Source organism: Chaetodon auriga, chromosome 20 (assembly GCF_051107435.1).
Source record: "Chaetodon auriga isolate fChaAug3 chromosome 20, fChaAug3.hap1, whole genome shotgun sequence".
Lineage (NCBI taxonomy): Eukaryota > Metazoa > Chordata > Actinopteri > Chaetodontiformes > Chaetodontidae > Chaetodon > Chaetodon auriga.
This window is the reverse complement of record NC_135093.1, coordinates 20,573,579-20,596,500: the sequence shown is the minus strand read 5'-3', so window position 1 is coordinate 20,596,500 and position 22,922 is coordinate 20,573,579. Positions and strand designations below refer to the sequence as shown.

The 22,922-nt window shown below is 40.5% G+C and overlaps 1 protein-coding gene across 4 annotated transcripts in view; it reads left to right on the top strand.

The window, feature by feature from the left end:
• The window catches only part of jmjd1cb (jumonji domain containing 1Cb), a 134,430-nt gene that overhangs the window by 80,560 nt on the left and 30,948 nt on the right, over positions 1-22,922 (top strand). For 3 of the 4 annotated variants that reach the window (XM_076759359.1, XM_076759362.1, XM_076759361.1), the window contains 5 exons: positions 3,145-3,258; positions 19,790-19,895; positions 20,626-20,750; positions 21,200-21,343; positions 22,781-22,822. In XM_076759359.1, coding sequence (XP_076615474.1) covers positions 3,145-3,258; positions 19,790-19,895; positions 20,626-20,750; positions 21,200-21,343; positions 22,781-22,822 — 531 coding nt within the window. The remainder of the gene's footprint in view (positions 1-3,144; positions 3,259-19,789; positions 19,896-20,625; positions 20,751-21,199; positions 21,344-22,780; positions 22,823-22,922) is intronic. The other variant, XM_076759360.1, reaches the window with a different exon arrangement.

Below are 22,922 nucleotides of genomic sequence, written 5' to 3'. Positions count from 1 at the left end.
CGGAAACTCAGTGAGCTAGCAGCCCAAGAGTAGCAGGGAAAAACTTCGCTAAATCAGAAAGTATGTCTTAGCTTTGCTGTTCTGTTGTCAAAAGTTATATTCCAGCTCGAAAAAATGCTGTTAATGTCTCCTCCTATGACTCTGCGTTAGTTTGAGATCAAACACGAAGGTCCTGGTTGTTTACATAGAGAGGAGGGGGTTTCTAGAGTGAAGGAAGCACTCTTTAAGCGATATACTATCTCTGGGGTTACGTCCTTCTGGATCGTCATTGGTGTTTCTATGATGAATTTGGGTCCTGCCCCTTGATTCTCTTGACACCAACTGATCGATAGAGGTGTCGATCATCAAAATTGACCAATTGGTTGCTGAGATATTGACCAGTGTAATTGCGCTGTTAGTTTCACCGCTCCATCTCACTTGCACATGAATGAGCAGAGCGCTCACAGAGGACTCTGCTGACCAGCCCGAATGTTTTTTACTGTTTTATTTGCATTTTGTCCATTTATGAGAGATACGAACAATAGCAAGCAGAAAAAAATACTGAAAAAGTGTTTTCAACAGAGTAGTTTCTAGGTTTGCTTGGATGAGATAACGGTACTCTGCCCAGATGCTGGACATACCTGTGTTAAAACATCTGTAAAACCGCTCAGGTTCATTTTTTTAGCATGTACTTTTACACAGTGACTCATCCGGTATTAATTTATTAATTCCTGGATGAAGTTGGCTACTACCCCATGATTTAAAGGTGGTTTTCACTCAAAATAATGTTTTGTTGTCTTTTTTTTTTTTTTTTTTTTTTTTTAGGCGGAGATAAAAATTTTAATTTTTTACTGTTTTCCAGATGAAAGAAAAAAAATACTGTCATATACCATTAAACCATTATAATTTTGAAAAATACCGTGATATACATTTTTGGTCATACTGCCCAGCACTACTCAAGAACTCCAGTTTTAGAAAAAGATCCATAAGTTGGAAGATTTCTGAATTGCTAAACACTGCACAGAGGTTTATAACCCTCTGAGACAGAATTTTACATCTCTTGGAAGTTACCATGGCAGTAATTATTTCCTTTCAATCTTTCTTTTAACTGTCTTGTGTTGTGATGATCATGAAGTAAAACATCCAAATACAGTATTTATGTTCCAGAGTCATCTACCAGGAGCAGTGCCTTGCTTGTCAATCATCAGTGTCAATGTGGTGCGGCAAAAATTTGAGTGGGGCTCAGCTTTTTTGAAAGATGCTCTGCTTTTATTTGTGGGAGCCCACTCTGATGCACCACTGAAGCATCGACTGACTGGCGTCATTCAAGTGGATGAGGGCAATGACTTTTTCTACATAGAACAAAGGTCTGAAATGTAGCTTTTTCTGGATATAAGTTGGGATATAAAGTTGGGAAGTTGCTGTGGCATATAAACATTTTCTACAAGTTTATGATCCACGTGTGCTATCTGCGTTCTATGTAGTAATTAGTCAGTAAGACCATATTTTACATAAGCAACTTATTGATGGTCAACATGCTAAAGTAAAAGTCCAACACTGGCAATGCAGAGGATAAACATGATGGATGCTCTTGTGTTCAGCTGTTAAATCCAGTGGGAGATGCAGCATGTAGCCAAAAAACAGTTCAGCCTCAGCTGGTGAGACAACTCACTCATTGCAGAAATAACGGAGATTTGATGTATGTAGAGGAGTTAAAGACAAACCTGCACCAACATGGAGAATCAGAAACCTGGCAGAATCATGTCTGCAGGGAGATGAATAAGCAGTGTTCCATATAATCATGTGCTCCTCGTTATGATCAAAATTGGGCTATTAATGTGCATTTAAACGTAGTCATTGTCGTTGCAGTGTTCTAATCGTGCTCCAGAATGGGACACTGGTTAAGACCCTGTCTACTGCCCAAGGCATGCAAAAGTGACATTTGCACTTTTAAATATATACAAATCATTTCCAAAATATGTCCAGCCGTGTTGCCTGAGCTGCCGCCTGCATGCTTTCAGTGGAGGCTGGAAATGTGATATGTATAGACAGACAGAAATAGCGCTCCACACACACACTATCATGTTTTGCTTGCATACACAATGTACTCCTGCCTCTTATTGGTGTGTGTGTGTGTGTGTGTGTGTGTTTGTTTGTTTGTTTGTTTGTTTGTTTGTTTGTGTGTGTGTGTGTGTGTGTGTGTGTGTGTGTGTGTGTGTGTGTGTGTGTGTGCGCGGGTGGGTGGGTGGGGGGTCACAGCGGTCATGTCGCTCATCTCTAATCTCTCATTTCTCTCTATCAGACTGACCTTGTTATGTAACCGTAAAGCACAGCAGCACCAACCACTGCAAACACACATGCAGACAAACATGACACACAAGCTCCCTGCTCGAACTGTGCTCTTTTTCATCTTTTTCATCTGTTTTTTAAATAATTTGACTGACATCAGGCACTAGAATAGAAAAAATGAAGCAATGTGATGTGCTAGTCAAGAGACCTTAAGACAACCTGTCCAAAATGAGTATAGAGTATAGCAGCTGTAAATACATTCTCATCAGTACGTATAGATATGAAGCGGAAACGTGGAAGCCGGTGCAGCCTCCTTTCTGTGTCGTATGTGCAGTAACAGCTGAGCTCAGGCCGCAGGCTGACAGACATCACCAGAATGTGTATGTGTGTGTAGTATGTGTAAAAGAGGCAACATCAAAGTGAAGTGTACTGCCTTTGAACTGTCAGACTTCCTCTACTCATTAATTTATTCATCACTCTGGAGCTCTCCTTCTATCCCCAGCTCTGCCTCTTTCTCCTCCATCCTTCTCTGCCTCGTTTCATCATTCTCCGTTTGTGCGTTTCCTCCCTCTAATCTCATTCATACAGTCATTCATCTCTCTTCCTTCATTCCTGTTTGCTTCTCTGTGTCTCAATTCTCTGACATTAGATTTCTAGTGTTTTGTCATAGAACACTGCAGTTTCCAAATACATTCATTCACATATTGTGTATTGTATCTGTGTTTTAGGATTGATGAATTCTACAAATTCCTTGACCTAGATTGATTCTGCATCAGATTCTCATAGAGACCAGCAGTCCTACTAATATTAGAATCATGGCATTGTGTAATTGTTGCTGTGCTGTTGTTGACCGTGTTTTATGTTTTGTGTGTGCAGGCGTTCAAGCCAGTGGTGGGGAAGAGCCTTTTGTCATCAGTAACAGCAGTGGAATTCTTATTAGACCGACAGCTGGACTTCCTGTCTGACCATTCAGCCTACCAACCATATCAGGTAATAATCACACTCAGTCACACAACATACACTGAATGATCATCAAGGCGTGTTTATTACTACCTTTTGATAAGTAATTAAAGAAACAGTAGGACGTTTCGGAAAGTATGCTTATTTGCTTAGAGTAATAAGATTTATAACACTCTCACGTCTTCAGGTTAGTTGACCTTAGTACAAAAACTGGATGTTGGGATACCACCAGCCTAGCTCTGTCCAAAAATAAGAAATCCACCTGGCCAACAGCTCAAAAGCTCACCAGCTTATCACAAATTCATACGTTTTAACTAGCTTGAACAAATTGGAAAAATGACATATTTACAGTTTATTAAATTTCAGTTTGATAGTTTAAACCAGTCAAATGTGACTCCTTCCCAGAAATAGACCAGAAAAAGCACCCAAACAGTTCATTCTTGTGTGCTTTGTGTGACTGTTTTCTGTTGCTTCAGAGACATTGTCAGCTAGCATTACTGGCACTTAAGCACATACGCTTCAATATCCTTGCACAGTATTACTTCTAAATTCGAGTCTTAGTTATTACTTTGTTAGAAGAACTAATTTTGCTGCATCCCCAAGAACATTAAGGCTTTGACCCCACGCATAGGAATATTTTTGCAAAACAAACTTCTGGCCTCGCCTTCATATGCAAACAGCATTTTAGGTCACTGAAACAGATTTTTTTTAAATGTCTAAGATTTATCAAAACTGGTGCTTCTGTGTATCCATGTGTACAAGACAGTGTTTGGGAAATGATGCTGTCATCACCTCAATACACACATGCCCATTGTTCCTTTGTGTAGTGAGCTTGTACCTGAAACAACAACAATAGAGGACGACTGCTTAGATCGTGTTTAGTTAGCACTACTAGGCCATGTGCCAGAAAGGTGTTAAATAACTACAAATAAATAGGTAGCAACTATAAATAACTATCACCAAGGGAAATTGAGCTAATTAGTCAAGCTCAGAGTGTTCTTCTTTGGTATTTGACTCATCATTGTAGTAGATTTTATCACCACTTAATTGGCCTGGCATACTTGTTTGAGCACCCTGTGCATATGGACACATTTTGTATTAATTAAGGTTAATGTCTGAATCTTACAATAATGTCTTTCAAGTGTCACTGAATATATCCAGGATTTCACCGAAACATCAGTTCCATTTTGCTGTTTGTTGTGCACAGCTGGCTGTGTGTGAGATTTATGTCTTTAAGTCTGTTAAACACCTGCAGTATCACCCAGCAGCTGAGACGATAAGTCTGTCTTTAAATTGAAAGACTGCGCACATTTATGCACATGGCACAGCGGCTGTAGCTTTGATCGGGATCTGATGGAAGCTAATTTTCTGTGTTCTGCTGCACATCTATGCAGGTCAGCTGTTACGCACAGACTCCATTTTATGCAATGGAAATGTTTGTAATAAAGAAGCCCTTCTGGATGAATGTTAACGTCTGTGAGAGCTGTCAGGACTTTTTTTATTTTAAGTAGCGAAAAGACAGCATGTGCTACAGAAAGCTGACAGAAACACTGAAGTGTGGGGAAGTTGCTATAGAAATGATACACCTTCCCGTCTATTTGCATAGGTGTAAACTGGCTGGTCTCACTATCAGTCTTTGATGTAAAATCGCTGAATAAAATGTCCTCTTTCACTTGTTTTTTTTTCATAATTTGGTCATGGAAAACATTGCAATCAGGAGATTAAGATAAAAAAGTAATGTGACTTAATGTGTTATTTCTCACATTCCTTTCTCTCATTCAAAAAACCCAGTTGCATTTGGGTGTACCTTTTTGTTTGCACTCAATAGTTGCTTAAGAAAACTTACATTACTGTCACTGTTAATGCAGAATAAATGAGAAAAAATAATTGTTCAATGTGATCATTGCTCAGTAAATACATACTGGTATTGGGAAGGTATTGATGATAATAATGCTGAATTTTGCGGAAGTATGTCTAAAATGATGCACTGGACTCCCAGTGGCTGGAAAATGCCTGGGCGCAGCAGTTCTGAGTGGCTGATAATTTCAGAGCAATTGACACTATAATGTGGGGGAAAAAAATCAAATCTACCTGTTGTCTTGATGTGAATAAAATGTTTCTTTTGTTTAAAAAGAAGAACCAAGAGTATGTTGTTTTTGACAGACACATTGTAACTGGGATCCCATGGGCTAATGAAGAGTTAGTCATTCATAATTAGTTCAAGGCTGGATACTGCAGCTATGGAGTGCTGTTGTTCATAGAGGAGCCAGAGTTGGGCACTTTGTTCCATATGGATCTGACACTGCCAAGCTTTAATGTAAAACCAATACGTGCAGCCACATTCTGGTCTCTGTGAGGTTTTACACGAGTGCTCACTACTGACTGATACATTACACACATGCATCCACATACATTAATACTGGCTGATGCACAGACACATGATCGATACTGCAGGATCTGAGTTTGATGAGTGTGTGTTGTGTGTGTCAGTACTACGCAGCTGAACACAGCTTGTTGTATTGTGCTGGCTGGAACACTGTGTTCCACTCAGTGTCAACCAGATGGGAAGGCTGTTCTGCACTCTCACCATCAGTCATCAGTTTGTTCAAATACCGAGAGAGAGACTCTATTTTTATTTTTTTATTTTATTTGCAGCCAATCAGAAGTCAGATCCACTGTTGCCGTGTCCTCCGGTGACTCATGCTTTGACTCTATGCAATATTTTCTGTGGCTGACTGTGGCCGATGCACTGACTTGGTCATAGTCAGCTACCACAAATGTTCCACACTGTCTGAACAGCTCTGATGAACGTTGTATTCTGGTGGTAGCAAAACATTTATAACATTCTAGGAGCTTGTTGGTATTGCATGGTTAGTTCTCTTTCTCTGGACTATAATGACACCAAAATGATTTCCAAGTTTGAGTTTGTATTTTTTCGTTTAAATTGTTAAGTGTCAAATGTTTGCTTTTATCTTGGGTCAAATGTGGACGAATGTTCACAGATTGTTGGGAGGTGTTGTTCGAGTGCCCTGCTGCTCTCTTGGGCCAGTCTAGTTGCTAGTGTTTGAGCATGTAAGCTGAACTGTGTGTGCTTCATTGTAGGATGATGCTTCAGGTGATACACTGGGCTGACTGTATATCTTCTATTTGTTGGTGTTATTTACTAGTTAATGGTGTGAGTCACCACTCTGTTTCATGTTGGACATTTGGTCACAGATGCTATGATGCTGTGTTGTACTTGTGCTTGCAGAACTTAAGTTTAATGCCTTCTGTTCTTCTTTGATCGGATTCATTTCTGAATAGCAGACTACTACCACGCAATCAGGTTTGTGTTTTTTCATTCACTGTACAGAGACAGGGTTGCAGTGAGCTGACTGTTTGCCTGGGAGCTGGTTTTGTTAGATGTGTGTTAGTGAAAAGCAGCAGATTACTTAGTCTTTCTTCGACTTGCTTCATGTTGTCCTCACTATCAACAATCTCTTCCAGCATCTGAAACTTGTAGGAGAAAACACAAGCAGTCCAACTGACCAAACATAGTTTTTGTTCTCTCTACATGGTATCTCTGCAGCATCTGCAGCCCTGACATGTACTTGCACTCAAGAAGGTACAATGTGTAACCTACAACATAGCTACAGAGGCTATGCATGCAACCCCTTAATGCAGAACTATCAATTAAGTTATCTTGGTAAACACTGGCGAGCGCAGTTTGCAGTCACACTCAGCTGCCGTACTACCTCTGCTACAGACACCTCTTACCCCGTACAACACCAAACCATGGCAAAGAGTTCACTGTTGGGTTCAATCGCATGCCAATCACAGGCTGCATGGGTGGTCATGCTGTCCCACTTCAAAGAACTATGTCGTGCTTACAAAGGCCAACTGCACTGGGTCTCATTGTGTCACAGCTTACAAGTGGCATTTGGAAACACCACAGCAACTACAGCTGATAACGAGCTGACTTTGAAACGCATTTTATGCCTGTGTGTATTTATTACAAAGTATTGTACTCCAAAGTGGGTCGATGAAAAGAACGAACTAGCAGCTGAACTGTATTGTTCTATCCTGCATGGCTCTGTAATGTTTTACTTTGCTGTGCACTGACATTTTGAGTCATTTTTGCTGTGGTAGCATTAAGGTGGATATTGAACAAAAGAGCCATTTACTGAAAAAATCAAGTAGACATTTCTTGTCAGCCCTACAATCAAGCCTTTATTCAATTATAAACTGATCCCATATACTTCATATTATTGTTGTTTTTATGGTAGAGCTCCATTTCAAAATAACAAACACACTACTCAATCACTACTTGCTGCCAGACCGCACACCCAAAATATACATTCCAACACTTTCCCAGTACCCCACATCAGCAGTGACTGCAGCCATCTGAGTTGAAGGAAAGTGGGAGCCTCACTCTCGTCCTGGCACTACTAAGTACACAACACACACACACACACACACACACACACACACACACACACACACGCACACGCACACAACACAACACAACACACACAGACAGACTTGAGCAGCAGGCTGGCCCACTAAACAGTGACTTCATTGTACAGTTTATGCCAAACAGATTGTAGCCCCCTCCCTCTCCCTCCCTCCGGTCTTCCTGTCCAACTGGAAAAACAGAGAGGGGAGTGGCCACCACTTCACTGCTCTGAGTGTGTGTGAGAGAGAGAGTCAGACTGTTTTTACTGCTCTGGGGGGTTCAAAGGTCTCCAGAAGAATAGGCAGCTCTGTGTGGGCATGGGTGATTTAAGAATGGAGGAATCTCTCTGTGTGTGTGTGTGTGTGTGTGTGTGTGTGTGTGTGTGTGTGTGTGTGTGTGTGTGTGAGAGAGAGAGAGTATGAGCGTGAGTGTGAGAAAAGAATGGTGTGTGTTACGGCTGAGGGACAGAAGGGAGAGAATAAAACTGTAAAAGTGCTGACTCAAGAGTTTGACCAAACTACACACACACACTGCTCAGTAACACAGCAGTGTGTTTTCCTGAGTATTGTGTTGGTACAAGCAGCAGTTTCCAATCTGCCAGTGGACTGTGTAGACTGTGTTATTCTTCGAAACCAACAGTATTAGTGGTGGAAACATTCAAATGACATTATTTTGTTCTTCCTACACAGATGTCTCTCGGCTGACTGTTGACAGTTTAAAATGTTCTAAAAGAGAACCCATAACCTCTGAACACAATTAATGTTGATGTTTCATCAATTTGCGATTGCAGCTTCATTAGAGTGAGGGTTAATAGAAAAAATTCTGCACCTTCAGAAAGCCTGCAGGGTCCAGTCGTAGCTGTTGAAGTGATTTGTTTCTGGCTGGAGAATGAGCTGTGGCATGTGCATGGCAGAGTGTGACTGATAGGGTGTGCAGGCAGAGCCAGCTCCAGTGCCCCCCCCCCCCCCGCAGATGACAGACAGAGAGCTGCAACAAAACAAAAGAGAAGCAGCTGCTCACCTACACTTGTTGACCATAAAAAGGATTTCCCACACTTTATCCAATGCAAGAGTTCTGTAATAAACACTTAGAAATGAACAATTTATATTTAGGCACACATATTGACCGGCACATGTTGCCAAGCGCTGGCCGGCGGCAGTGGAGACGGGGATGCCACTGTCCCCTGCTATGTCGTGGCTCTGTCGCAGACGGGCGATCCTTGGCTTCGTCCGGGTGCCAGGCCTAAGGTGTCCATCACCATCTTCACAGACAAATTTTTGAAGGATCTATATACAGGACCCACACCTATTAATAGTGCTTATATTTAGCCTGTTAACTACACTTCTCGGTTCACATTACAACCTATTTCTAGTGATGTGATGTATCTTATTACATTTTGAATCACTGATCCAAGGAAATCAACTGGAGCAGACAAGTTCGATCCATTTCGATCCTTTTTAAAGCATTCTACCCACTCACTAAGCAAGAAACACACATATTGAATCTTTCTCCCAGTATCTGCAGGTCTGCTTGTGTGATTTCCTTTGTTCATGGGAGGGGACAACGACGATTTTAATAATTATTGGCTGATATAAAAACTCCCCTGTCTGGCAAAAACTGGTGAATAACCAACTAACCAACTATTTCTCTCAAAATATTTTGTTTTGAGCCCTCACCAGCGTAGTTTCAGACCTATGCATAGCACCATCTCACATTCTCCGCTTATTCAGACACGGACACAGAGACAGATGTAATTTTGGGTTTGATTCAATGTGTCGAAGATGGTTCCAGAATTAGCTGTCTGAAGAATTGTCCAATCGACACTGCTGCTTCAATTCTCAAACCCCTAGACTCAGTTTATCGTTCTGCCCTCATATTCATTACTGGCGACGCCTATGACACTCCCTGTTGTATTCTGTATAACATAGCTGGTTGGCTTGATAAACACTTGATAAACACTCATACATAAACTGCTTATTGGACATTAGCCATTCCCTATTGCATAGTTGCTGAACTGGACCACAGGACCAGTGTAGCACCACCACAATCTATTCAGTAGTTTGGTCCACAGGGTGATGCTTATTCATTCACTGTGAATCCGTCTGTCCCTAATGGCTTTAGACAGATTAAAAGACACTTGTCTGTTAACATGTGACAACGAGTATATCCTATTAACAAGTATTGTGTGTGTGCATCAAAGCCTACCATAGAGCTCCATTGTTGTCCAAAAACTATTAAAAATCCATTCATGCACCACCCACTTTACTGGATGACATGTTCCTACATTACCATGAACACACACATTATAGTTTATTTTGACTCAATCAAAAATATTAGAGCACCAGATTCTGTCACTGAAAATAGGCCCCAACAAATATACTGTTCCTCTTGTTTGGTTAATTTATGTTTTCCTTTCTTGAAATAAAGTATGTTTGTGAGTTAGTGTGGGTGATATGATCAAAATCTTTTATCATTGTATATGTGATTTTATATCACAGTAACGATATGTATCAGGATACAGTTAAGAAATGGTTTAACCCCTGAACCCCACAACCTGCTGCCAGGTTTGAAAGGCATCAGATATCATCAGATTTTCAAATTTCCAACATTCCCTTAAGTCGTACTATGAATGTCTGTTAGTGTTGTCACTGTGTTATACTGCACAGAAGACAGTTTTGAGTTCTCCCTACTTCTAGCCAATATTGTGCTATTTCCATGGAGGTGCAGGACTTCTATATTGCAGCGAAAAATTAGCCCACAGTGTGGAGCAAAAAACGCCCAGAAACTGCTCGAGGGTTCAGAGGGTTGAAATAACCATACCGTGTCAGATATCCTAAATCCAAAGCTTGTCCTCACAGAAGTTGCACCCCTTTTAATAACAATTTCTTCTCCCTCATCTTTGACCAAATGTGCTTTTTTCCCATTCAAAAACACAAACCAAGAATGTGGTAGACCATCTCTCAATATTCTCTGACAGTGAGAAAATTCTAGATCAATACCAAACTTAACCTTTAAGTTTCCGTTTCCTAAGTTGACTATTCAGGTGACCATGCAGGTGGAATCACTTTGTTTTATGTTATTCGGTGCACAGGAGGACAATATCAAAGAATGACACGTTTTTGTCCAATTGTAATTATGTTGAAGTAATTCTGATGGTTTTATTATATATTATGATGAGATAGTTGAGTAGTTAAGTCCCAGTGAAATGGCAGTGTGTGTTTAGATTCTATAGTCCGCCATATTTGTGATTGAAATGGAATATGTGGACAGTTTAACATTTTGAGAGGGATTTGACTTGGCAAGCATGGAGTCTGTGGAGAACCACAGTGACTTGGAGCGGGACACCACCAGCTGTAAAGTTAGAGGAGTTGGTCTCCACCCACACCTCCCTCAACTGGGTTGTTGGATCAGTGGCTGAGAAATAAATGAATTAAACCTCAGCCATGTTTTTCTGAAACATAGCATTTTGCCATCTGATATCCAAACACACCTCTTGAACCGTGATATTGCTCCTCTAGTGCCTATGTCCCACAGTCTTTTTAAACTGTCAGAAGGGTTGCGGGCCATTCTAACACCTTTATTTGCTTCCACTGGAACCACTTGACAGTTTCCTTCTCAGTATGTTTTGGATTGCTGTCCTGCTGAAGTTTTCCACTTGCATCTTATCCTCATTGTCCGGGTAGATGTCAACATATTCTTCTCAAGAATTTCGCAGTATATGGTCTCATTCATCCTCCCTTTGATAGTTTGGATTCTGCCAGTATCATGACAAGAGAAACAGCCCCATACCATAATGTTTCCGTTTCTGAACCTCACTGTGGGTATGGTATTCTTAGGATCATATGCAGAGCCATTTCTCCTCAAAACACGGCACGTTGTATTGTTGCCTAAAAAAATTTGTCTCGCCTGGCCACTTTACGTTTTCACAGTAATCTACAGGCTTCTCTAAATGTTGTGTAGCAAACTTCAGTAGAGCTTCGACAAGCCTTTTCTTCACTAATGGAGTTTTTCGGGGTGATTGTGCATGGTGGAGTGCATTGCCTACTGTTTTTCTCTGTGACAACTGTACCTGCCGCTTGTTAGGTCTTTCTTGAGCTCTTTTCATGTGGTCCTTGTCTCGTGGTTTTGTGCTTTTTCTTACTACGTTAAATGCTTTTTTCCTGTGTCATTCCGCTTTTTTGCACACATTTTTTTATTGATTGGAATGTTACGATTTCTTTATCTGTGTAGTTCTATTAACTTAATACCAATCTCTGGCCTCAGTTTCATGTGAAAAGCTGCATCAGATGTTGAGGTGTTGAATACTTATTTCCTCCACTGTATTTTAAGGTTTTACCAGAAGCAGAAAGAGAGGGATTTAGATAAATACTATTTGGTAGCTCTCAAAACTCTTATACTATTTTTCATATCAGAAAAGACATCAGAACAGCTAAGGTAGGCACACAGGATGAGAAAATGTTTTAATACTATGAAAAATGCCTCATAACGTTCATATGTTCAAATGTTCATACCTTTTCTGTTTGTCACAGAGATTTTTTTTGTGGTATCCGCAAAGCTGTTATGTGTCTATATGCAAGTAGATGAAGCCAAGAGTAGGAGTGCAGTGAGTTTGACTTGGGGTGGAGGGAAAACAGCAGCTGACACACACACCCGCACGCACACACACACACTACACACACTCCTTTAATGCTGTTCAGCTGACAGTCCTGCCTCAGTGGAACTTTATGGCTTTATGCCCTGCAGTGCCCCTAACACAAAGCTCTCTCTCTCTCTCTCTCTCTCTCTCTCTCTCTCTCTCTCTCTCTCTCTCTCTCTCTCTCTCTCCCTCCCTCTCTCTCCCTCTCCCTCTCCCCTTGCCCTGCTCCCTCCTCCCTGCTGTCTCTTCCTTCTATATTCATCCCAGTGTCAGGTTACTTTGACAACATCTCCTGTGCTTACACACACACACACACCAGAACACATGCTTGCACAGACACCTGTGATGTTAGTTCACACTGATGTTAGATAAAGAGGGATTGCCTTACCTTTGATTTCTAGCTCTCTAGCTACCACCAATAGGCCTCAATTGACAATTGATTTGGCCAACTGTAATGACATCTGTTAGTGAAATAACAAAAGAAAAATCATGGGTATAATAGAAATCATCTTAACTCAAGATCCACCAGCTTTTTCCACACCTTTTGATTTCTCCTCATGCTCTTCCTCAGTAAATTAAGTTTGCTTGGTTATCATCACAGGATCTAAGCTACTTTGGTCATGTGAAAACAGTTGAAAGCTCAGGCCTGGAGCGGATCAGGGGCCTTTTTCAGAAAGCAACTTTAACAAACTTTGACTCAAAATGAATTCATGGAAAAAGCCATTATCAATGGAGCTCTGATACTATGATTCACCATGACAACAGGTAAATAAAGAGCAGAGCCTCCATTTTAATCCAGTGGAGCAAGAAATATGAATCCATGCCAATGCGGACCGTGAAATTTATCTTGCAGAAAAGAAGTGAAGAAAAATCCACTCATTCATCATTTACCACACTAGAATTTCCTTAACAGAGGATTTGTTTTTTAACTAGCATGTATTAACTCAGCTGTAACCTGCAGGATCCATTAGATAAGACAGCATAATGACTATATTTCAACATGTGTAAACTTAAACGTAGTCACTGAAATGCTGTCAAAGCACATTAAGACTACATATAGCCAGCCTATATTCAAAAACTCACTTTTAAGTACATTTAGTCAAATTTTGGTTTGTCTTTTTCATTGCACCACAATCATGCTCACTCAGAAGTGTTCATATAATCTCCAACATGATGTGCTAACTATGATATGAATGTTCCATCACTGTAAAACAGTCAGAACATGACAACTGATTTTTCATTGATCAGTGTTTTATTTAAAGAGTGATTACTACAGTAATGTACGGTAAATGTTTCAGTGAAGGGGAACTGACAGCTGCCTCGATGTCACAGTGTTATAAAGTAGGGCTATGTATAGGTTATTCTAATCTGATGATTAATCCACAATGTCCAGAGATTGCTGTCTCTGTCCTTAATTGATGACGGATTGATCATATAAGCGGTCATGTTAAAGATAGTCCTTGGGTAACGACCTGATATCGAACTGGGATTTTGTTGTTTCTATAGATGTAAACTTCTGCAAATGAATGCTTTCCGATATCGTCCTATTGCTTTAGCCCCCTGGCCGCTCCTGATTTTTAACTAATTTTTTTCAGTTACTTGACTGATGACATTGCCTGCGAGATGATGGGCAATGTCATCAGCTCGCTCAACACGGATCAGATTTCACAGAACTGACTTGGATTTCTTCAGTATACACACTTCCCACCTACTGTGATCATCAGCCTGTTTTCATCCTGCACCTCCTCTGCTTTTATTGAATAAACTGTGTCCGACTGCTGACGAGGCTAAACGTGGCTGCACTGTGTGGTTGTGATCTGAAAACTCAGTGCCAGGGTGGGTTTTGGTTTTGCCACGGCACATCTCCAGTGCTCTTATTGGATGACCAGAGTCATAGGATTGATACGTACCATGTCGCTGCTCTTTGCTGGCCCGTGTTTGTCAATTTTGTGTGGCACTGAAGGAAGCCTTAATGGGACTGACAACTACTGTGCAGTACTCCCAGTTCCAGATGCAACATGCCGGGCAACGTGCACATCTGGCTGTGCGTTCATAACTCCTGCTTCTGTTCTTCTCCTCTGACTCTGTGAGCTTGGTCCGTCTGTTCAGTGTCATGGCTCTACGAGACAACTTTTCTATTTCATTAAGCTGTCGCAATCACTTTGCACTACAGGTTAATGCAATAAACCACTTAGGCTCAGGTGTCTAATTCCTTGAAATACTGATTTCAAGGAATGTACATCCAAATCCAGGCCAGTTTCTGCTGTAAATGTAACACTCCAGCTGATTTTAAATCAGGACTGAACTTGGTTTCATCCATTTAAATGTACACAGTTTGATCTCTAAAATGGGTATGATTCATACCTGGTTACAGTCAGCTGATGCTGATGTAATTGTTGTATTTGAATCTTGGCTAAGCATGTCTGTTCTGAACAAGAATATTAGCATCAATGATTATATGTAGGACGGACCAACCCATAAAGGATGGGTTGCAGTCTTTACCAAATGTAAGTTTCACATGAATGTGCTTCTCAATTTAAATTTTTAGCTTCTGAGGTTTCTAAATCTCTCCATATTACTGTTGCTGGTTACCACAGGACACCTTAAGCTGTGGTGCACTTCAATTCAAGTTCTACCTGTTGTTGCATTGTTAAGGACTCAAAATCTCTGATAAGGCCAAATGCTTGGTTGTTTTTAATGGGCATTTCATTGCCCCAGTTCCTTGTTTGACACAACATCACTCAAGGAAATCCCCTGCTGTTTGCTCTGACAGCCACGTGGGTCAAGCCTTTAGTTTTAAGCCGATTAAGCCCTCACACTTTTAGACACTAGAAAATTGGCAGAAAGTTGGAACCTTACTTTTTAAAGCTAGCATCTGACTTTACCTGTGACACATCTTTTTTAATCTCTCTCTTTGTACAAATGAAATTCCCTCATATGGAAACCTGCATTTGTTCTCCCTCTGTTGAAAGAGAGTAAGCTTACTTTCCTAAACCACTACAGGCCCATCACCTTACCCTTTCTTGGGTAAGGCTCTGGAATCCCTTGTGAGTGAACAACTGATAAAGTTCTTATGAATGAACAATATTTTATGTGGTTTTCAGTCAGGTTTTAGGAAAAAACAGTGGCTTTAAAAGTAGTAAATTGTTTTAGTATGGCTCTGTTCTTGCAACAGCCGTGGCAGGAGGCCTTATGTTTTTTCTGTCTGTACGTACGTCCATCCATCCTATTCTTGTGAACACAATATCTGAGGAATGCATTGATGGAATTCCTTCAAACTTGGCGCATATTTCAACGAGGCTCAAAGATGAACTCATTAGATTTTGGTGGTCAGAGGTCAGGGTAACTATGACTGCTGATCTGTCCCATTTTCATGAACAGGATATCTCAGGAACGTCGTGAGGCAATATCTTCAAATTTGGCACACATGGTCACTTGGACTCAAGGATTAACTGATTAGGTTTTGGTGGTCAAAGGTCCAGGTCACTGTGACCTCCGTCCCATTCCCATGAATGCGATATCTCAGTAATGCCTTGAGGGAATTTCGTCACATCTGGCACAAACGTTAACTTGGACCCAAGAATGAACTGATTAGATGTTGGTGGTCAAACGTAAAGGATACTGTGACCACACAAAACACATTTTTGACCATAACTCAAAAATGCATACGTTAATTATGACAAATATTTTAAACAAATGTCTAATAGGATAAAATGACATTTTTTATTCAGAAGGTCAAAGGTCAGCTTCACTGTGACGTCATAATGTTCCGCAAAAACACTTCTGTGCTGCCGGGTTGATAATGTGTGTGAGGCATCCACGTTTTACAATTTGTAGCTTTTTTGCCACAGCATACATGTTTGAAGCATTATAGTTCTCCACAAGCTGATTGGTTCTGCTGATATTGCTTCAGGTGATTGTCATTGCACCATATGATTAAACTCTCTATCAGTCCTCTGGACTCCTAAACACTGGAATTGTATGTCAATATGGTTAGAACTATAAAAAAATACATTTTTTACAATACGTTTATGAAATTCCTTCATCCAGACATGGATGTAAACTGCAACTTGACTGGTTGTTGGAGGCATACAACTGCAAGGCAGTAAGTGTAGTTAAATATTTAGACAACAAGCAAAACTGTGCAGTGCACACTGTATTCTTCGTACCTGAGAGAAATCTTTCTCACATGCATATATTTCCAGGATCAACAATATGACCATCAGTGCTAAATGAATGAGAACATCAGAAACTCTCCCACAGTTTGTTCCCTCTTGTCTCAGCCTCAGCATCTCCACAGCAACGAGCATTGTCTCTGAAAGAAAGGATGTTTGAAGTCCTTAACAAGCCATCTGTCTTTGTCTCCACATACATGTGAATGTGTGTCATTGTTGTTACTAGTAATCTGTTGCACAAGATGTCCTCGTGTCACACTGTGGTGTGTCTGCCTCAGCCTTTTGTTGTATTCATAGCAGGGCTTGAACAAATGACCTTGAGTCATTGAAATAGTTAGAGGAAAATGCTGAAGACAATAATTAAAGCTGTTTTCCATAATGTGTTTTAATTAGCAGATCATTAAGTCTCATTCACTGTTGAAAGGGCTCTCTTCATACTCATCTTTTGAAAAATGTCAATCAGCTTGTTCTCAGTCCTGACTGACATCACCATCTAAGTCTGTTCAAAACAACCAGAGCTCGGTCTCACATCATGGTTATTTTTGTCATTCATTAAATTCAGCATCACAGGAAGGTGCTGCCATACTGCAGGAATATCTTTTACATTTTGCAGTCGCTGATTGAAATAAGCAGCGCAAAACTTTCCATGAGCCCATTATCATCAGTTTGCACATCATTTCACATACCTGTTACCACTGGACAATCGATCCTGTGCTCATATTCTTTTTCTCTCCAGCCTGATGAAGATAGACCAACCAATGGTCGTGGTGACCATGTTGCCATGGTAACAGTGTCTGTGTGTATCGTGTCTAAACAGGCCAACAGTAAGACAGAGTAGATTGCTTGGCGATAGTAGAAATAGACTCATGGGCACATATGTGTGGTATTTTCTGTCAGTGTAAAGCTAAACATGGTTACTGCAGGACAGTCAGGCTTTATGAGGTTGTGCAAAAAGTCCACTCGTGACACAAGTGTAGGTCGAAGATTTTCCAGCTCCAGTGTTGGCAGTGTTCCTCAGCGATAACACAAGTCTGCCACCCTCAGTGTAAAAAGTGTTAGAAAAATGAAATGAAAACATTTGGTGGACATGTTATCAGTGAAGCTGGTTCTAAGTGTTTTCTCCTTAGATGTAATACCAACATTAGAAGATTGACTGTTTTAAAACAGGATGATCTCTACTGGCCCTGATATAAATTGCAATTGTAATACTGAGTGTGCAATAATGTAATATAGATATTTAGAAACTGAATATTAAATGTACATATTAGAGCTTTTATCTTTTACATTGTAATGACAGTGTTTGTACTTCATATTTATGTGTCTGCAATGAATCCAGGGTTAGCAGTAGACAAGGGTAGAGTCTTTTGGTAAAAACCACAGATGTCCATCAGATAAATCAAGATACTGTCTGCACATACATTCTTTTATTGTTCGTACAATCAACTGAATCAATTCAAAGTTTCAGCTTTGTGTTTTGATATAAACAGTGGTAAAAGAATGACAAATTGTAAGAATATATGAGAGAGGTTGATGCTGACCTCTGTAGCACTGCATTCCAGTGTGCTATTTTTAGTCTGTATGCTGGTTTAATTTAGAGCTGAACAAGGCTATGAAACTAGAACACTGCAGCAGGGAGAGAGAGAGAGACAGGGACAGAAAGTGAAATGAAAGCTGTGTCCTCATCACATCTCCTCCTGGCCTCCTTGTTTCTGTTTGACTCCTGCAGCTCTGTATCATTAGCAGACATTTAGGTTCCACTGATATCTGGAGCCTTTCACTGCAGTATGTTCCATGTCTGTGCTAAATGAACTGCTGAAGGGTGCTGTCTTGACAAAAAAAAAAAAAAAAAAAAATTATATATATATATACACACACACACACACACACACACACACACACATACCATGTTTACATTTTTTTTAATTGTCTTAAGTAGTCAAGCACACCACTGACTTCTAGGAAGTGTCTTCTTTTTCACTCCACCCTGCAGCACAAAGAAGTTTATCTATGTCTACACAGCCGCTGCTATGTATTAACCTGTCATTAGAATATAGATAGACATCTGAACTCATTCACTGGGGGAAAGACATCCTGCTATGTAAATCCATTATAGATGCAGTGCTGTTTCTAAGTAATACTTGTAATATGATATTTGAAACCTTTCAAAATGGACAAATACAACTACCAGCAGTGGTGGTGTTTGGCTCAGTATGTCTTTGATAAGATGAAAAAAATATTTTCTGTTCAGCCATGATTCTCGTGTGATGCGTCATCTTGAAGAATCCCCAAAATAACTCCAATTGAACTGCACACACACACACACACACACACACACACACACAAGCACACACCAATATAGCCACACACAGAACAAAAGCTCAGTGTGCTAGAAGTATGGTGACTGTGGTTTGGTTTCCTCTCTCACACTCAGTGTGGTGTATATTGATGCTTTGTGTGTTGTGTGTGTTTGGGTGATAAGGATGTTTTGTGATCCTTGTTATCATTTCTGCTTCTTTCTTGATTCCTCCAGTGTATTTTTCTTATACATTTTTTTCTTATGTATGTGTGTGTGTGTGTGTGTGTGTGTGTGTGTGTGTGTGTGTGTATAATTATATCCTGACCAGTTACCGAATTCCATGATTTGTAGAATTTCCTGTGACAGGGATCAGAATATTTTTCCTTTTTTTTTCCAGAGTATTTGTTTGTGTTCATATTTTTGTGACCAGTTGGTCCATGGTTCAATCCCCATACTTACACGATAAATCTGGGTGGGGAAACTGAAAGAGCAAAGCCTGGCCCCTCCCTCATTACCACCACTGAGGGTCTCTTGAGAGCACTGAACCCCCCAACTGCTCCAGTGGAGCCTCTCAGAGATGAACAGATCAGACTGTGGTAGCACTGGGCAGCTTTAATCGGTGCAGGCCTGTGAAACAGAACATTGCTCTGAGTGAGAGTTTCCTAAATAAACATTTACAATAAATTCAGTTTACAGATTTTTTGAAAGCCACAAAGAAAGCACAATTTTCATTTAGTTATATTACAACAGAAGCAAATGAATATAGCACATTGTGTGTTGATGGAGAGCAGGAGGGCACAGAGCAGAGGTTTAACCACACACTCACCAGGGCGTGACATGCCCGCTACTGGTTAGTAGCAACCTGCAATGTACAACTTTGTTGTGAGTCACTTGAAAGAGGAGAATTATGTGACTGCAATGTTGGAGACAGCGTTTTCAGATGCATCTGTCATGGACTACTTTGAACAAGTGTTAAGATGCTGATTGTGTATGTGTCTGCACATGTGTGTGTCTTTCAGGATGAGGTGGACAGTCAGAACCCAGTGTTAAGAGATAACCATCAGCTCCATGAAGAAGTGAAGGGCTGGCTCAAAGACCAGAAGGTGCAGGAAATTTTTATGCAAGGTAAGCTTTTTATTACTCTCTGTATATTGTATCATTGTTACAACCCTGATCCCAAAGAAGTTCACTGAACTGCAAGCCAGTGGCACCCAGCCCATAAAACAGTGATTGCGAACTAGCGACCTGTGGGTCACATCAGTCCCACATAATATTAATGGATTCAAAACATATGCATATGGGTCGTTTGTGAAGAGTCTGAAGATGCAGTGTAGGTGTTTGTTTGGTGTAAATTGAGCAAAACATGTGGGAAGAGATGGGTTTTATTAGTTTTCCACTTTTTGAGGAAAAAACTGTGATGAATTTCCTAATTTCTACCAGTTCTGTGTGAACATTTCTGCACACTGGGCCTACCTTTTGGTGAAAGTTTTCAACTTTGGACGGCTGCTGTAGTGCAACCAATAGAACTAAGAGCCCACAATGCCAGCTGAGGAAGTTTGGCATACCTATGATCAACATTTTGTTTATTCTCATGCATGGGAAAGGCAGATTACCACATAGGAAGAAGAAGATCAAGATACATAGCATCAGGAGTGTACAATGTGTTAAGTGTGGCTGTGTAATGGTTATTTTGTTGAAAGTTTTGGTCATCATGCTCTGGTGACTGTGTGCTCAGTCATCTCTTTACTGTAACTAGCATACCTTACTGTATGGGGAACCTGCATTTAAGTTTTCTACTTCTGTCCCAGCAGCAGGTCAATTACTCAGTGAGCAAACTGTTTCCTGTTGCTTCCAGGTCCCTATTCATTGAATGGCTACCGCGTGCGTGTGTACAGACAAGACTCGGCCACCCAGTGGTTCACTGGCATCATCACACATCACGACCTCTTCAGTCGAAACATGGTCGTTATGAATGACCAGGTACACCCACACACATGCACTGTTCTTTAAAATGTATGTGTACAGTTTATATGTGTGCGTATGTAGTATAATGTATAAAAGGGAATGAAAAGAGGGATATAAATAGAAAAATTAGTGTCTGTGTGGTACCCAAAGGAGTTACGGTGATATGCTTTTGACATAATTTAGTTTTAGTCACAGTTCAGTCATTTGAATTTTGTTTTCTTGTTTTAGTCAACAAAAACTTTAAACACAGCACTAACAGTGAATCCATTTGTCATTCCCCAGTTCTGGTTATTTGAACAGAGTCGCATTATTGCAGCTACCTGTGCTCTTCACTGCAGTGCAGCAGGATCATTTAGTAGCCATATTCAGCCCCATGTTGTTGTTTAGCTTAAAATGAGCAGCTCAAACACAAATTGGAAGATATTGTTTGTGGACAGCATAAAGTGAATCTGCTTTGTGTTTAGGTGCTAGAGCCTCAGAACGTAGATCCATCTATGATCCAGATGACCTTTCTCGATGACGTGGTCCACTCCCTGCTGAAAGGAGAAAATATCGGCATCACTTCCAGACGAAGGTCACGATCCAGCCAGAACAACAACACTGCCCACGTGAGTACATACAGACACAGAAGATACGTAACAGCACGTGCACAACTGTTAAGAGCTTTCTAACAGCTGATAGTGGTGTTGAAAAGGATGAACACATTTAAATATATATTAACATATTTAATTGTAGCTTCATCTACAGTCAACAGAACAAGCTTGGGTAATGAAATATATTTGGGGGTAGAAGTAAGTTGAAGAATGGCAGCGCTGCTCTTGAGTACAAATTAAGCCTCAGATGAAACAGAATTCCATTTGCCATCAACAATTCCTGCAGGTGATATCATTTTGTCACCACAGCACCATCCATGCTCTGTGGGAAAAAACAGAAACTGTCTATATATACACTCCAGAATTGAAAAATGTGAACATAATGGAGGCAGACAACGATATAGTGGACATTTCAAAGTGTCATAACAGCTAGATGAGATGAATGCATTACTGACATTGTCAATTACAAATAGGTGAATGAAGGTAAATGATGACTTTGCAAAAAAAAATCCAGTAGCCAACACCTTTCTCCATCAAAGTGCAAAGAGTTATCGCCTGGGTGATGGCGCCTTCACATGACCAAAGAAAGAAAACAATGGCAACATAAACACATTAAGAGTTGGAGCAAAACACTCCACGTTTCGCATTTTTCACATGTTGCTCTAGATTTCAAATAAATAACATATTTAGGCCTGCAACTTCTAATCATTTTCGTTATTGATACATCTGCAGATTATTTTCTCTATTCATTGATTGGTCTATCACGTGTCAGTACAGGATATGTCAAACTGCTTACATTGCTCTATTGCAGCCAATAGGTGGCCATTGTTGCTGTGTTTTGGTTGATGTGCATACACTACGGCTCGTTTTGATTTGCCAACCATTCATTTGACCTCAGTATTGTCTGCATTGCGTCTGTTTATCTGTTTGTTTCAGAGACATTGGTCAACACAGCCTTCTAAACTATCCTCAAATCTTTTATTATGCAAGTTCCAAACCAGGAAAATCCCACGCTATCGCAGATCTTTTTTGTTTTTGAAATTGGGCAATAAACTGTGGTTATCTGAATTCTTTCTCAGAACTGTTTTGACCCATGTCTGCTGTCTCATTTTCTGCCTCCTCTCTGTTGAGATAGCTTAAAAACAGAAGAAGTTCTTGTTTTTTGTTAAGCTTTACATTAAAACTCAACACACAGACATAAAGTACACTGTTGCACTGGTTACCCGTCAGCTCCTTTCATGTGATAGCAATGTCAAATACTGTTTATGTTAAAATTCATGAGGCACATATGGAAAGAGCTCATTGGTGAACCAGTCTGTTGAGCAATCAGCCAGTCATTTCTGGTCCCGCAGTCCTTAACAAAATCTCTCCTTGTCCCACATTTTCTTTATATTCATTTCATTTTGTTATTTTTCTCTTGATTTTTTTTTTCTTGGTGTTGACACATTAAAGATGGCGGGAGGGAGACCCGGCGGGACCACTGGCAACACTCAGGTACACCCCCTACCCCCCCACCTCCACCTCCACCACAACCCTCAAACCCCCCAGCCCCACACTTTCCACAATAAACTGCAAATGAAGAAAACACAAAGTC